Genomic DNA, 17176 nt, shown 5'->3' with positions numbered 1-17176 from the left:
TGGTAGGTATAGTTCATTTTTGAAACGTTTAAACAACTAAATGACTTTTGAGTTTAAACCCAGTCGTATCGACCGAAAATGAGTTGTACACTGTATGTGGTATAGTTCATTTTTGAAACGTTTAAACAACTAAATGACTTTTGAGTTTAAACCCAGTCGTATCGACCGAAAATGAGTTTGTCGTACACTGTATTTCACTGCACATCTTCTGTTTGTGCTAACAATCTCTCCTTTGGTGTCAGCAACAATTCTTCCACTGTCAGTAAGAAGGCAGATTTGGGGAAGAAAGCACATCCAACTCAGTCATATGTACATTTTGCTTTGATCACAATGGAAAGATGAACAAATTAAACTTAAATCGACTTGGTTTGAACGTTCTCCCATCTGTCTAAATGAGAGTTCCATAGTGATCTTGTAGTACAGAACCCAGACCCTGAGAAGCCAACAAAAGCAGAGCCTTATATCACATAATTGTTCTGGTTGGTTATTTTGTACTAGTAAGCATCTCCATGTGGCCATATCCTTCACCCTAAAGCTAGGTTAAAATTTCAAGCACATGTCTTGATAACGACCGTATCCTTCAGCCAATACGGATGCGTTCATCTCATGTGATTCCAGACCAGGACGGCAGATAAGCCATTCACCGTTTTGCTCAGCCGTTACACTCTGAGGTTTCCCCCATCGGCAAGATAAATGTAAACAGGGGTGGGCATACACAGTCTGGTCTTTAGATGAATGTGTTGCGCTCAAGCGTTGGCAGAATCGTCTTCAAACCGGGTCGGGTGCTGTCACAGCTTGTGTCGTGCGACACAGACTGTGCAGCCGATTGAAATGAAATTTGGATTGCATACTCTCCACTACATTTTGTGCCAACTCTTGCGAACTTTGACGGAAGAAAGTTATAGCAATTTAAGTGAAGAACCATGCTGTTGGAAGTAGTTTGGGGGTCTCGTTGTCAAGACACGATCACTGAGTGGGAAGGTGCACAACCTACCTGTTACGTCTTGGTTGCTTCTGAATGCGTCAAGTCACATTATCTTACCCCCATGCTTTCTTTGTGTTGATACACACCCAATGGGTGTCAGAGATGGTACAGTGTCGTTTATCTCCATTTTCTTACTACATTGTGCTCGCTGACCGTACTCAGATCTTATCGAGAAGCCTTCCTTACCACTGTAGATTCTCACGAGCGTCTGGGACCTCCACCTCATTATCCTCCACGGCCGGAACTACCGAATGGTCCTCCCCCACTTCCTTTCCCAAAGCCTCAACTGCCTGGCCTCCCCGCACCACCGTTGACAGCAGTTGGGTCGCAAGAAGAAATTGAACGAGTAAGCAAGCTACTTGGCCGGGATCCTCTTCCACGTTTTCCATGCACTGAGCTTCACAATCTTGCTTCTGAATGCGTCAAGTCACATTATCTTACCCCCATGCTTTCTTTGTGTTGATACACACCCAATGGGTGTCAGAGATGGTACAGTGTCGTTTATCTCCATTTTCTTACTACATTGTGCTCGCTGACCGTACTCAGATCTTATCGAGAAGCCTTCCTTACCACTGTAGATTCTCACGAGCGTCTGGGACCTCCACCTCATTATCCTCCACGGCCGGAACTACCGAATGGTCCTCCCCCACTTCCTTTCCCAAAGCCTCAACTGCCTGGCCTCCCCGCACCACCGTTGACAGCAGTTGGGTCGCAAGAAGAAATTGAACGAGTAAGCAAGCTACTTGGCCGGGATCCTCTTCCACGTTTTCCATGCACTGAGCTAACTTCACAATCTTACAGATTTGCATGAATCCACAGTTCACGTTTAGAGTTCAAACACCACCTTTGTTTGAATGGCTCCCAAATGCTCAGTCCAGAGAGCTTGAACGACTGATCCTTATTAGATGCTTTCTTAGATCTTCTCATATGAACGAGCCGCCAAGTTAGGCTTCTCTACGAATTTACTTCTCAGACCAAACTACGGCAACTGTGTCAATTGATTTTTATGTATACTGAGCCCTGTCGACTTCTGGCAGGCTTTTGTGGTCCATGTGGCTACTCTCCGCCAATGCGAGTCCCTCTCAGGTTAGACTGTTGGGTTTTTAACCATCCGTTGCCTATAAACGCATGCCAAAAGTGCGAAAATGAAGTCACAAATGTCCTTGTGTGCGTTAGGAAGGTCTGAAATGTTGACGAATCGTTTCAACTGTTGGGGACATGGGAAACGTTAGAGCGTACATGGAGCGGCGTCTGTGTTTACCACCGGAGCTGCTTTTTGGACCTGACGATCCTCTAAATATATACGTGGCAGTTCAGTAGAATCTCAGTAAAAGTCAGCGAGATGGCTCAGCTGGTTAGAGCGCAGATTTACTGACCGCAAGGTCCATGGTTCGAACCCGACCTCTACCCCTCGACTTCCCCTGTCCAGGCTTGAGTAACCTGGCAGTATTCCAGCCCTCGTGCTTCCTTCGGGTGGCATGGCAGCTAGGCTCCGGAAGGGTGTTACAGCTGAACGGTTCTTTTAAAGTCAGTTAGTAAAAACATTGGATCTTTTGATAGGTTTTTTCGTGTTAGACGTGCGCTGCCTGTCGTCCACAGTTGGACCGGACTGGGAATTCCTTTTCAGCATCAGTCTTCTGGTGTCCATCAGCTCCATGGCCAATCATCAGCGAATCGACTCTATAAGAGCGCATTCATTTCAAAAAAAGGCATACGAACTTCCACGCATTTCACTTTCCTGGCCGCCCACAATATTTAGTTTCTACCTGTTTTCAGATGCATCAAATGTACCAAAAAGCTTGTGAATTTTACGAGCGCGCTGCTGCCAAAGTGGTTTCAGCATTGAATGAACTTACCGCTAGCTGTTCCTCCAAAACCGCCGCCGGTATCACTTCTGCTCCCACAGCCCGGACCTCCACAGCCGGCACCACCAGTCCGAAGACCCGGTGATTCGAATGCCACTCACTATCCCATCGTGCCCTCTGGTGATCCGAATGCATCCTCGAAGAGTTCAGAGGCTCATGTTCCACCCCATACACCTCGGTCCGAAAATATACCACCCCCAGCTCCCGCACTGTCTGCGGACAGATCGAACTACAGTTTAGCCTATGCTGCAGCGTATAAACAAACCGTGGGCACCATTCCTCCGCCAGAGAATGGGGGTCCAGCTCCAAACACTCCCGAATACTCTGCCCTGTGGCAGCGTTACATGGACTACTATCTACGCTACTATATGCAAGCCTATGCTTCTATGGTTCCAAACGGTCCAAGCAAGCCGGGTGCAGCAATCAATCCACCTGAAACAGCAACAATCAGCCCAACCAAAACCAGTGTGTCTGGTGAGGAAGAAAAACCGGTTCCTCCGAAGGTGAGTCGGTTGTGATTGCCGCTTGCAGCTCTTTGAAAGCATATTCAGCCCTGTAAGAACGATTTATTATGTATCCATAATGATTTTCAAAGAGCGATAGAGTACTTAGGTCATTTGCTTAGCCAAGTTTTGCAGGCAACGTCAGTGTGACTTCTTGACTGTGACCGCTTTACTGCAAACCGATGTGAATTGTTTTCTTATCTGATAACACGTGAGCATACCTAACTGTGTAAGGTTAAATTGGTGTTCTTTTCCGAATGAAAACACTAGTTATGCTTCGGCGAAGTACGAGTATCAAAATCAGTTTTCTATCGATAGTAGGCGTCAAATCGACCTTCGTACTGTTAGGCTTGTACTTGGGACCTCTAACTGCCATCCTTGTGATATGATGCAATGAAATGACCGTGATGGTCATATCGATCAGAACTGAGTTGTCCGGGTTCAAGTTCAACGGAGTGAGACAACCGAGAACAACTGGGCAATGAGTTCACTGTGATAGCTCAGTAGTTAGAACGCGAATTAGCTGATCGGAAGGTCCGTGGTTCGAACCCAACCCCTGGATCTCGACTTCCCCTGTCTAGGCTTGGGCAACCTGGCACGGAAGTTAGGCACCAAAAGGGTGTTACAGCTGAGCGATTATCCTTTTCATCACTGACACAACACAGAAGTCAGGACACGGTTGATAGCTTCTGTGACCACGCTGTGGAACTGGAAAATTTGGTAGAATTCAGTCGCCTGAATTTCGCGTGTTTTCCAATGCATGTCCGCTATACACGTCGCCCAGACTGCCGGGTTCCTTGTTACGACCAAATAACAAGTCAGGTGCGATTTCAGAGAACGCCAACCCAAGGTTGACATCCTAGCCCTTGGTTTATTTGAGCCCGAGTGGTCTTTGTTAAGTCAGCTGTCTTGCTGGTCGTGAGTCATATTGCATCTACGCATGGAAAGCAACCGCAGTGGAACGATATGATCTGCTTGCGGAATATTATAGGGTCAATCGTCAGGTAACCGCGATGTTGTACACGCTCGTGGAGTCGTAATCTTACGAAAAGTTCATCTGTGTTGGTAGTATGAGGCGGTTTTGGCATTTCTAAGGGGGACACCGTCAGCGGTGCTCAGCGCTAAAAGAGGGAGTCGGTTTCAGATCCACAGACAAAGGTGAATAAGCCACCTGGTCAATATCGCCCTTACATCGTTCCATATCAGTTCCAACAAGAAGCACATCTTCAGTCTGATATCACTATCGGTGTTTAAATTGAGTTGATCAGTATCAGTAGCTCTAGTCCTGTTTGGGAATGAGGCTGGCGGTTGACCTGTGTAGTTTTACGATGGGTCAACGAGACTCGGTCATACAGTCAATTGATTTGATTTTTCAGGGCCCGCACTCCTTCAAACTAATCGTGATCTCCAGCGCATGGCTGCTCCTTGCTGTTTATCATGTAATCCAGTCGTTCTACCACTTGTCTACTGTTTTTATTTCTTACTTTCGGTCGCGGTTTCTAACAACCAACCTGGTGTGCTGATTATTCTTCAAGCAAGCAAGGTCCTACATCGTTAAAACTTACAGGCGTATATCTGTTTTCGAATATCCTCTCCAGAATATTGGAGATTTTTTTGGCAAAGGTCTCCGTTCTGTTTGTTTCCCATTTCTCTTCTTGTCACCAGGCACCGTGTTTGGCAACTGCTGTCTACAATACCTCATTTTTGTGACAGTTTTTCGAGGACCCCCTCGTAACAATCGAACTGATATATTTCACGTGATATCGCATGTTCAGCAGTGACTCGAAATATTCGTAGTTCGGCTGCGTTTATTGGTTGTTGATCTGGTGGCTGTTGATTTGTTCCTCGAGCCTCTCAGTTGATCAGCAAACACTTAATCACCAGACGAGGAGACATCATCAATGCGTAGTTGGATGGTCTCCTCGTTTGGTATCGAAACGTTTGCAAATGAATTGCTAAACTCAGCAAACTTATGGACAGACACTTGATCAATAATCAATATCGCATGTTTCTCTCCCGTTCTAACTCGAAAACTTTAGAATGTGTGGTGATTGGGACCGGTTAAAGACTGAGTGTCAGTTGAAGTTTCAGTGTATTGGTTTTCTGACGTAAAATTCTAACTGCTTTTGGCAGACCATACAAGCAGTGTAGGTTAGGCTAACTCCAACCGACGCGCACACACCAGCAGTGCTCAACTCGCCTTACTATCTGCCATGCATGTGTCACTGCCTACCGGTGATTAGCCCAAGATGTCGTGACCAAAATTAGCTAAGGTGAAGGTGTTTAAACTAGTTACAGCAACTAGAAACTTCTGTGCGCACCGGCAACCCCCTTCCCGTTTATATTCCTATTTCGTCAGTCCGTTTGAAAGAGGGTCGCACAGAAATGGATCATTTTTTCCTGTAGGTCATTAGTCACATGCCTCGGTGTTGTATCGTGGGCTACCGTCTATTGGTTGCGCTTGCACTGAGCCAGCCAGACTGCGGGATAAGAAGACAGAGAACTCTGGACACGGTTGTATCGTCAGAACAAAACATATAGAGCTTCTGCATAAATACATAGGATCACTAGACGGCCAAATATGGTCGTTCACTTGTTCTGTACAGCCAATGGTGGTGTTCCGGTCGTGAACAATTTCGGCCCCACTCCATTGGTTTTATGTTGCTAAGACGTGTTTGGTAAGCCCCGTCAAAGCACCTGCTTTCCGAACGTGTCGTACCGATGGTGACCTGGGAAATGCATCACTCTCTGCACATGTACTTTTTCCATGTCCGGGCGCCTCCTGACACTCGGGTACAAGGTTATCTTCACAGTCACCATACAATGGGTTCAGTTACCACTCTATCCAACCTGATGATCTGATACGAAAGGAAATAGTTGCAGCCCAGTGTAAGGCAGTGTGTTGTTTTTCTGTCAAATGGGACCACCACTGGGATATCTCTTGTAGATGACTCGCTTATTGGTGATATTTGGATTGAAATTCCCTGCGATGCCCCTGGGAATTCATCCCCTCCTTTGACACCTAAGCAGACGTCATTGAGACAGATTTGGACACATTGTGCATTCTCTAACAGTCCCCTGTTTATTTTTTTTCGGACAACCGACACTCACGCGGTACTCTGGTGGTATTTCCCATAATTGTCTGTTTTTGTTCTTTTCAGGCCTCACAGACTAAAGAGGACGAGAACTCTTCTGCTTCGAAGCGTCCCAAGTTGTCGGAGAAAGTGAACAGTGAAGCAAGTGTCAAAACGGATAATGAAAAACAGGACACCGCGTCAGACGTCAAAGTTTATGCTCAAACAACACAGCCAGCAGAGCAACCAACTACTGAGGCTCCCAAGGCGACAGCACCACCAAGCAGCGATGATAGTGAGTGACTTGGTCGTGTGTTGGCTTGTCAAGCAGTTCTCGCGGTATTTTCTATCCAAACTATTTCGTTCGTTTTACTTTGCGTCATCATTCGCCTCTCTCTGGATCACTCTGTTTTCCCCGTGCCTCTCCCGTGGAATATCTGTGAAATCGTCCACCTGTAACACCATTTCGGTGCCTAACTGCCATGCCACCCGAAGGTTGCACGAGGGCTGGGATACTGCCAGGTTGCCCAAGCCTAGACTGGGGAAGTCGAGAGTTAGAGGTCGGGTTCGAACCACGGACCTTGCGGTCAGTAAATTCGCGCCCTAACCACCTGGGCCATCTCGCCATCTGTGAAACAGTTCAACGCTCTCCGCACGCAAAGCAAATTACCCCTAGTTTTTATCTGCCTTGCTCTTGACGAGCCGTGTCCACAGTGAAATACTACTTCCGTCAGCTGGAAAGTTATGGACAGATACAGTTCACCATTATCACAATCATTGTCACAGCGAATATCGGTTTTGATGCTTAAATGCTGCACAATTACTGATGGTTTGTCTTGAAAAGTCCCAAGGTCGAAATAAAGGAAGGCATCCAGTAGAACTGATGCCAGCCTGCTGTAATAGTCCTTCAGCTCTGACACCCTTTCGGTGCATAACTGCCATACCACCCGAAAGACGCACGAGGGCTGAGACACTGCCAGGCTGCCCAAACCTAGGCAGCAATCGTCGAGATGCAGAGGTTGAACTCAAACCACGGACTTTCCGGTCAGTAAGTCTGCGCCTCAATCATTAGGCTATCTCGAGCTAGCCTACCGTAGTCATTCTGAGTACTTACACATTCAGATGCTCTATCGTACAATCCGGACATAGGTTAACAGTATGAACACCATTGATATCGGTTAGTAGGCATACTTTCCAACCTCTATTCATAGGATCATGGGACCCCAGTCTGGAAGGCGACCTGAACTCTTCGCAGTTTCGTTTTTTTTCTCATGTCACCAGTGACCTACCTTACACCTTACGAGATTCTGAAGAGCGCTAGGCTCGTTAGACGATGATTCTGTATGCGCAACACACTGCCGACCCACCTCACTGCCTGGTGATGGATGTTTCTTGCAATTGAAATATTAGCGGTATAAGCAAACACCCTCATCACTGGGAGGACCGTTCGACAAGACCTGTGTTGCACATTTCCTCATCAAGACAACGTGTATTTTAAGCAGCAAATTGGTAAATTGGATTTCGCTTGTTCTGTGGTAGAACTTCGGTATACTCGCTATACTATTGCGAATCCGTGACGGATATTAACTTATAAAATGGTCACCAACCTCTTCGTTGAGCTGTAGCACCCTTTTCGGTGCCTAACTGCTATGCCACCAGAAGAAAGCACGAGGGGTGGGATACTACCAGGTTGCCCAAGCCTAGACAGAGGAAGTCGAGAGGCAGAGGTCAGGTCTTCAAATTGCATACAATATTTACGCTTCGTCTGGTGACCTGTACCACTTCTGATACGCAAACCATGATCTTTTGACTTCTATCTGTCAATATTTTTTCCGACTCAGAATCAGTATCACTTGTCTGTTTCCATTTTTCAGTTAAGTCCTCCAAATGTATATGGATCAGCAATCTTCCACAAGGCGTGAAAGCCGTCGACGTCAAAGAGCGTTGTACTCCCTTCGGTCGAGTAAGTGAAGTTCTTCGTAATCGATATAGGTTGCCATCGTCTTGTGGACTCAACTTTTAGTTTGGTGTAGCGTCAGCTGCACAGATCACTGGTTGTCAGTTGGAGGCTTTCAAAGATCGAAGATCGATTAACATCCAAAGCTTGGAAACACCAACTAATGGAGTGTTGTACTTTTGTTTCATTTATCATTGGACACTTGCCCTTATACCTTGATAACGGCCAATTACCTGATGTCTTTGGTTACTGATGCCAGGTACGTGATGAGGACGTGTATAAGGGCACTACGTTGCAAAGTTAACTGGTTTCGTTTTTCATTACACTGGTCCCCGTCGTGTTAGCACACCGGTCGTACATGGGATCCAAACACAGGGGTTTTCATTGGTCGAAGCACTCGGAAATTCCTCTTTAGATGTCCATCCGCTTTCTGCAGGACAACTCGTATAACTTCACTGTTAGATGGACTGTCCCTGGTACAGAGAGGCCTGTCTCGTTAGGGTGTTTGTACGTAATCTTGTCTGATTTATTCTATCCGCGACTCACCCTCCCGGCTGTTACCGTGGCAGTTGCCTATGACTTAAGTTCTGCTTGAGGGGATTAGTTGGATCCTCGCCTTGATATTTGGGGGTTTAAGCTATAGAGGAATCTCGTATCGATGTTTTTTATCACTGGAATGATGACAAGCCTAGTGGTTACGGTTAGTTTCCAATAGAACCGTAAGTTGGTTTAAGCGCAATAATGACTGTCAGTGTTAAACTGTATACGAGTAGTGCAGTGACCCTAGTGGCCATATCGTTTGATTTGCACTTGGTTTAACTTTATTTCTGTGCCACGTGGGTTTTCAGCAAACTATCCCCTGTGTGGCGAAACAAAAAATATCGGTGTCACCTACCTTAGCTTGGCAGACATGGTTGTCGATGCTTTGCACTTTTATCAATTTACCTACTTCAGTCAGACTTTCCAACCGGACTACAGAATAAAGGAAACGTGCAAAGCCGTGAGGACTGTAGATGGTGTGTGTTCTCTTTAGCACTCTAAAATTGGCCACAAGGAAGCCCACTGTAAGCCACCAAATGACTGACATCTCTCTAAATCAGCAAAATTGCGCGTCGTCCGAAGAAATCAATTGCAACCTAGATTACTATGTTTCATTACTTATTGGTAGTTTTAATGTTTCTGGGAGATCCCCGTTTCGGGCACAGAAAACGCCCTATGAGAAATGACCTTTTGCAATGTTGTGAAAGGACTACGCGATGCGAAATAGGTCTGGAACCATTGGTGTGCATACATACTCCCGTTGATTGCTGACTCAGATCCTAGGGTCAATGGTGTGAAGCTGTCAACCAATGCGTCACCTAATGGTCCTCCACAACCACCCGACCAGCCCCAGTTTTCGTGCTCTGACCTTCGTCGATAATATCCAGAAAACATTCGTGAGAACCGTTTACTAGTTCGGATACCAGCTCGGTCTTCTTGACGTTCCAAGTTGCCTGATCAAGTCAGAAGCTGATGAGAACAGAACATGCTTAATTCCGAGCAGATGCATGAGGACTGTCAACGACAATGCGAGGCCAAGTAGACCAATCCACCTTGTATGCCTCAGTAAAGGTATACGGGTCTGATATGCCCGAACTTTTGAGGTGCTATCGCATTTCGATGAATCCCTAAGTTGGATATTTTAGAAATGCACCGAGTTAATGGACCAATCTCGTGATCCTTCGAGAAAAAGTAAAGTTTAGTTGTGTCTCTTTTAGAGGGGCGTCAGCCATTTGATTTTTCAGATTGTTCAACCACGCTGCCGCCAAGAGAATTTCCTTGTGTGCTCGGGAGAAATTAGACAGATTCGTAGACCGCATGTGCTACAAATGTCTCTGTAGTTTGGAATTGAAATCTCGCAGTCGTATGAGCTTCATATCAACCGATTTTATCGTATCGTTGTTGATATTAGTTGACGAGTTTCTCCCCGATCGGTTTATTGCTACACTTTCGGTTCGGTTGACTAACTCGTTCTGGGTTTTCTCTGGTGTATCAGCCCCCTGTATTTCGAAAATACTTCAGGTTGCTGTCAATCCCTCACACTGATAGTGCGTAATTTTTCATTTGGTAGAATCATAGCCTCCCTGTTCACTGGAAGAAGCTCGTTTTCGGTTTGGGTGCGTGATTTCGGCCTCATTGTCCACTGAATTTCTCATGACTGATCATACCGTTGAGAGCTTACCTCTCAACCATGTAGACTTGAAGATGCTTCCCGCGTTCCCGCTGTATTGCTCCGCGTAGCTTCGATGTGTGTCTGTCGACTCAACAAGTTTGCATATTTCACATTGCTTTTTCGCGTTTATGCCATATGATGAGTAAAGGCGAATCATAACGCTTCCAAGTTTACCGTCGTTCAGTGTCCCAAACGGCAAGGTAACAGCGGTATTCTTTGGTCGGCGGTATGTTGAGTCCTTGATCTGATGGCTCTCGTACGAACTTCCATTTGTTTATTTCTCTTGACCTTCAAATCGACCTTGCTCTCCAACTTTGCACCTTTTTTTCGCAAATCCACCGTGGATCATCTCATGTTCCACTTTGGCTTAACTTTTGTTCCATTACAGCGCTTTCAAAATCTTGACACTTTTACAGCCCAGGTTACTTGAAATCCGCATGCGTCTTGGGGCAAGGGAATCCGGTCACAGGGTGAGAAACTGCTGGAAGCCTGAGTTCCCCCAAGCACTTTGAGCTAAATGAATGGATAGATGATACGCTGCGGTAGATGGGCTGTTACTCCTAGAGAAACGTCTGGAAAGGATGCAGACTACGGCGCTGGTCTCCAATAACGTGTGATAGGTTGCGCTTTTATCCGGGATTCCGTGCCTGGAACAATACTCCAAGAGACTTGGTTGCACTCACATTTGGACGATCCAGCTGGAGAACCATGTTCTGTTTCCTACTGACCGACCAATCGGCTTTGCGCAACATTACAGGGCGTGGTATCATGAGTTGTGTGAGAAGACAGTGGTCTCGCTTTTCATCGGATACGAAAATTTTGCGAAATTTGGGGTGCAAGTCCTGCCTTTTAAATAGTTATTGGCCCTTTTTCTTGAAAAACTGAGTTGCACGTTGTGCCTCGGCTCCTGAATTTGTTAGCCTGTTTCTCGGCCCCATTCTAACTTATTTGATTAGATATTTTTACGTCATTTCTGGTGAATTAAACCGTCGGATTCTTCTCACATGACTTCTTTGGGCTTTTCTACTACTATAAGTCTCACCATATAACTAAAGATCCAACTGACACAAGTGTCTATAGACAACTTCGCTGTTCACGAGCGCACTCCGCGAACCTCTTTTAGCCTACACCTTGAGAACTCTAAGGAGAACCATAGGTTCAGTGGAAGCTGCCCCACACCAGATAACATTACACGATGTCGACCACCACTTTCCTATTTTCTATGCTGCTGACCCTTCAACATTTTGCATCACCTGAACACATTTCTCTTGCGGCTGTTGTTGTCCGGTTGAAACCATCAACACTGACACGTTCTCCTCTCCCGACGGAAAAAGGAGCACGCCTCGTAATGGAATTGATTGGAAGGATTGCAAAAGCAAGGTGAATAAGATCTAGGTCGATGTGGATCTCGGCAACAAGTTGTCGTGAACTGTGTCGGACCCTGATACATCTGTATGACGAAAGTTGTACTCTTAGTTCTATCAAGTCTACTTGCTGCGTTCACTGTCACTAACGATGGGATCGTCACAAACATCATAGCGGTCTTTGATGTGCATGAGGACACCCGCGAGACGCATTCAGACAACACTTATAGTCCATCCCATCTGGCTATTATCGTCATAGAGTTAATATCTGTTCAGTCCATTGACTGTTTTCCCATTGAGACAATTCCCGACTGTTCACTAGTGACAAAGATAACACCCCTAATGGAGAAAGCGTCAACAAAGTTAAGACCAGTCGCTTGAACACCCGTTGTTCCGAAGCTGTTTGAAAGAATGCTGTTGAATGGGAAAAAGAGTACCTCATTGGACCCAGACTTGCCTATCCTCAGTTTCGCCCCAAGGTAGATGCTATTGCGTACTTAGTCCGATCGTTTTCTTCAGCGCTAAATACAAAACCAATGCTGTTAGGATTTTAGTGTTCTGTTCTATCAAAAAATCCTTACTTCGTTCCAGGGAATTTTCAGTTTACTAACGCGAAACAATGTTTTTTTTTCAATAGATCGAAAACAAGGCTATTCGTTGCTTTTCGGATGCTTCTTTGGATGTTCAACTATTTTCATTCGTGATTGGTCCGTTATCTTATTTGATTGTGCGGTAATTGGAGTTGACCGATCATTGCTTGAAGTTGTTGATTGTTCCAACTAAACTAGAACACTGAGCGCTGCTAATTGGACACTGAAAGCCCGAAGTCGCTTTTAGTGAAAGGCTCTGTTGATTGGCTGGATGGTGGTGGTTTCTCAAATCTGTATCACCACTGATCAATAGTGTTGTCAGCTTGTAGAGCGCTGGTCTCACCATAAGTTCTACGTTGCCTGGAAACACCACTTTGACAGATGATGCTTGGAAATTCATATCAGCAAGCAACGACGCCGCACGTAAACCTCTCAAAAGTCAATAACCTAAGGAAGGACAGATCTTTGGCGGTCACCAAAAGCCCAGGAGATGGAGAAGGCTTTTGCTACGGGGAACAGCCGTGCCCTTTATCAACTGATACGATCGACTGGCCCTAGGAAAGCAACGGTCAGCGAAACGATAAGTGAAAAACGTGGTTCATTAATTCATTCGCAAAACCGTCGACTGGAAAGATGGGTCGAACACTTCGAAGAACAGTTTAGCTAGCCTCCTTCGACCCAGCCTGCGGAGATAGTGCATATGGGCAAGTGGAATGTAAACCTTAATCGCCGTCGGAAGCAGAAATGAAGTATGAAATATCGATGCTAAAACGTGAGAAGACACCAGGACCGGACGGTCTGTGTCCAGTCCTCTTCAAAGAAGGGGAGAATCCTTGGTGTCCCATCTAACAAAGCCTTTTGGTGCGATATGAAACGAAGAAAAAGTGCCTGCAGAATGGGGCATGTCGACAAAAAGGGTACGCGGACGCTATGTGAAATGCACCGTGGCATCACCCTGTTAGTTGTTGCATCGAAGGTGCTCTCTGGCCTTATCCTTCGAGGGTTGATTGAACACAGAGAGAGGCAGATCCGTGGAATCCAAGCTGAGTTCCGTCCTGCAAGAGGTTGTATCGATCATATCTCCACCCTCCGACAGATTCTGGAACAGTGACACTGCTTCCAACAACCAACAATGGTTGTTTTTCTTGATCTGAAAGCTGCCTTTGACTCTGTGGACCGCCAAGCACCATGGCAGTGTCTATGGATTAAAGGTTCCCCCTTAGATTCTTGAACCTCCTTCAGACGCTGTACGCCAACTCCTGCGGACGCGTTAAGGTCTACAGAAAGCCGTCTTTTGAGTGCACTACATTGAGTGGTGTCTTCTTTCAACTTTGCCCCTCAACTTCATCACTAATATGATTATGGAAGACTTACTACCAGCCTCTGATTTCCGTGTGTTCGAAGTGCTCCCGGGGCATTCTCTCGCAGATATCGTGACGATACAACCAATAATAAATAATCTAAATTATTCTGCCTCATGGTTTCCCATGTGTCTCACACCTAAAAAGTGCGAATAGCTCCTGCGAGACCGGGTGGGATCGAACCCGACTCTTGCCTGCACATAAGGTACCTAAGGTAGTGGACAAGTTTGTCTACTTAGGTCTAGTTAAGGACGATTTTCCATTCGGATTTGGAAGACCTGGGCAGCTTTTGTGAACGTGCATCACCTGTGGGGCGTAGACGTGACATCAGCTTATCTGTCAAGAATCGTCTACAGTGCTACGGTGCGTTGCATATTATTATCCGGGTCAGAAACCTGCTCGTTGGACGCTGAGGACGTCAAAGAACTTTCAGTGTTTGACCATCGATGTCTTCGGAGCATCGCCCGAATCTTTTGGAAATACTGGATCAGTGATATTGAATTACGTTGAGTGGTTTTCGAAAGAAATAAACCACCTGTGATAGATGAACTGATCATACTCTATAGGTTGCGCTGGCTTGTTTACGTTCTGCGTATGCCAGTTGGCCGACTTCTTCCAAGCGCCCTTTTCGCATAACCACGCGAAGCGTCGAAACGAGCCATTGAAGGTTAAACAATGACTTGGCAGCGAAGTATGATAGCCATTACCACAGCATTACCTTCCCAACTCATCAGTGGACGAAACTGTGGCAGTTATAACCACTGTACGATAAGTACGCGGCTCTTACAGCTGGTGATGATGATGGTGATGATTGATAGAGGATGTTTACTGCAGGTTTTTTGGCGCAGAGTACATCACGAGGCGAAAACAATGCACAATCATGACCGGCAGGTCTTCCCCAACGTTGGCCATCTCACCTTTTGCTCTTTTCATGCCTATGGCTAATTTCTTCACCCATTTTCAATGGGCTCACTACATAAGGACTGAATACAGCCCGAAACACGTCTGTGATTGAAAATTCTTTCGAACAAACTGTCTAGTCTATGATGACTGTCAGGCGTCCCTTGTCGGCCAGTAGAATGACGATTGTCTCGTCTTTCTTTAGCTTTTTCATTGCTTCCTTTTCTTCGCGTGACAGGGCACTGAATGCTGCGTTGCGTGTAATGGCTGGGACTACGGTTTGGCGGAGATCTAACTGAGCATCTTCATCAAGTTGAATGTACTTCATATAGCTGCCTCTAGATTGCCCTAGACTGCCTCCCAAAATACCAAGATGTCATCTTACCGTCATTCGAAGATAAGGTATCCGATGTAATACTCACCAACCCTACATTGCTTTCGGTGCCCTTCCCCGCAGAACTCCTACTGTAGAGTTTCTAGGTGTAATCAAATGCTTGTATACATCCTCATTTGATTCCGTCCGTCTCCTGGAACTCCTTGAGGATAACTGCAGTCCTACTGGCAATTCGGAAAAACACCTCTCTGGTTGACCCGGGATCTCCAATAATGCTTGACTTCGTGGAATGCCTGTGTTTTACTGCCTTCTCCAACAACAAGCTTCGTTTGATGCTCTTCATTCCCTCGGTCGATTACTCATAAAAGCCACATCTTTCTATATTCCAACTATTGACCGCGAGAAATTCCACCCCCCCCCCTTCACTCGCGTTGCTTTTGTAGTTTATCCGCATGTTGTTCACTTGTGTGGAGTACTCAGTATTGACTATTTATATGCACATTTTCGCGTGATATATCAAATTTACACACTGGAAACTCTCTTTGAGATGTACAAATTCCTACTTGACTCTGCCTTCCTAGGTTCAGACGATCAAGATAATCGGAAGCCGTAAGAGCACACCACCTTCGATCTATGCATACTTGGTTATGGAATCCGTCGAATCTGCAACTCGGCTGGTTGAGGGGTTGCAAGGTGCCAAGTTTGACAATCAGGAGATTAAAGTGAAGCGAGTGAGTTTGTGTTCCGATTTCGCTATTTTATTCGGGTTGGAGTACATAACATCGGAATGTTCGGCTGTAGGTAGACCCTATGGTTTCGGTACACAACCGGTTCACTCACAATCATCCAGCCTGATTCGTCATTCGGCCATAAGTCTAACGATACAAGTGCAAACTCGTTGGTGTCTCCTGACTCATTAGTACCTATACTGGTTCGTGGGGTTCACATCCTATCTTTATGGTTCGTTTTGGTGAGACGTTGTGTTTGATACGAGGTGGTGCTGAAAGGTGTGGCCCCGACGTCACACCTACATTCGTAAATTTTGCTTTTTGCTGCAACGTTGATGGTTTTATCTCGATACCTGCTGCGGTGTTTTTGTACAATCAGTCTGAGGACAAAACTTATCGGTGTTTTTGGAGTTTCAGAAAGCACTGGAAGCATTGTGAAACGTTGTGCACATGAACCACGATAGGGCTGGCCCTTCGGAATAACGTAAAGTACGAAAAGCGTCCAAGCATGATGGTAGTGACCCTCAGTTACACTCACTCGTAAGCTTTGCGAATTAGGTAGCGTTCCTTCTCAGTGTGCAGAGTCCGTCCGTATAGAGACCGGTACAAGGTATGTGCGTGAAGCACAGATACGAAGAGGTCAACTTCGGCATACTTTGTCTAGTGTGGATTGTTTTGAGCTGTTCAGTCGGATTTTGTGTGGGGAATTTCAGTAGTATATAGTTTTATTGAATCTTTTTATTACAAAAAGATGCGTTTGTGTGCAGCCTCTTGGGTCTATTTTATGTTGTATTCTGTGGTCAGCGACCCCTTTAATACGACGGAAGCACGAATCACAAGGTCCAATGTGGTTAATGTGTGAAGGACAGCTAATTAGGTTTCGGATGACAAAGATGAATGTGAGCTCGGTTTTACAGTTTGTGTGAGACAACTGATAGTGGAACTCATTCGGCAATGACGAATTCCACGATTTACGTGGGGGGCAGAGAATCTACTTCCGTGATGGACCGCGTCTCGAAGTTGAGTGTATGATTCTACCATGGAATGCTTCAAGTGACGGGAGCCTCAAAATGACGGCAAGGCTCTGAAGTAATCCATTTACTGCGCACTCACTATAGCCTGTTGTCACGAATAGCTAAGCTCTAACAGTACTGTTTCACCGAGTTCCTGAGTACTTCGTGTTTATAGGTCTCAAATCTTGAGGTGCGCAGTTGCTGCTGCTACATATGCGGTCATTATAAGCTGAGTCGGCTCAGCATGCGTTAGTACGCTTGGCGATCCATATATTAGAGAGAACAAGCTA

At 45.8% G+C, this 17176-nt stretch overlaps 4 protein-coding genes across 4 annotated transcripts in view; 2 read left to right on the top strand and 2 right to left on the bottom strand.

The window, feature by feature from the left end:
- The window catches only part of T265_05126 (hypothetical protein), a gene marked incomplete at both ends in the record, with an annotated part of 13429 nt that extends 11069 nt beyond the window's left edge, over positions 1-2360 (top strand). The window contains one exon of the mRNA XM_009170050.1: positions 2298-2360. Within this exon, the coding sequence (XP_009168314.1) occupies positions 2298-2360 (63 nt within the window). The remainder of the gene's footprint in view (positions 1-2297) is intronic.
- Positions 1168-1374, bottom strand: T265_05127 (hypothetical protein; the record flags this gene model as incomplete). The annotated part of the gene is made up of 1 exon (XM_009170051.1): positions 1168-1374. The coding sequence occupies one exon, from the start codon at positions 1372-1374 to the stop codon at positions 1168-1170; it is 207 nt and encodes a 68-aa protein (XP_009168315.1).
- Positions 1552-1794, bottom strand: T265_05125 (hypothetical protein; the record flags this gene model as incomplete). Its single annotated transcript, XM_009170049.1, has 1 exon — positions 1552-1794. One exon carries the CDS (start codon positions 1792-1794, stop codon positions 1552-1554), a length of 243 nt encoding a protein of 80 aa, XP_009168313.1.
- Positions 2361-2371: 11 nt separating the features above from the next.
- T265_05124 (hypothetical protein) overlaps positions 2372-17176 on the top strand; it is a gene marked incomplete at both ends in the record, with an annotated part of 16441 nt that continues 1636 nt past the window's right edge. Inside the window, 6 exons of the mRNA XM_009170048.1 lie at positions 2372-2512; positions 2762-2870; positions 2920-3353; positions 6515-6722; positions 8302-8390; positions 15727-15876. Of these exons, the coding sequence (XP_009168312.1) occupies positions 2372-2512; positions 2762-2870; positions 2920-3353; positions 6515-6722; positions 8302-8390; positions 15727-15876 (1131 nt within the window). The remainder of the gene's footprint in view (positions 2513-2761; positions 2871-2919; positions 3354-6514; positions 6723-8301; positions 8391-15726; positions 15877-17176) is intronic.

Source organism: Opisthorchis viverrini, assembly GCF_000715545.1.
Source record: "Opisthorchis viverrini unplaced genomic scaffold opera_v5_96, whole genome shotgun sequence".
Classification (NCBI taxonomy): Eukaryota; Metazoa; Platyhelminthes; class Trematoda; order Opisthorchiida; family Opisthorchiidae; genus Opisthorchis; species Opisthorchis viverrini.
This window is presented reverse-complemented; position numbering and strand designations above follow the sequence as displayed.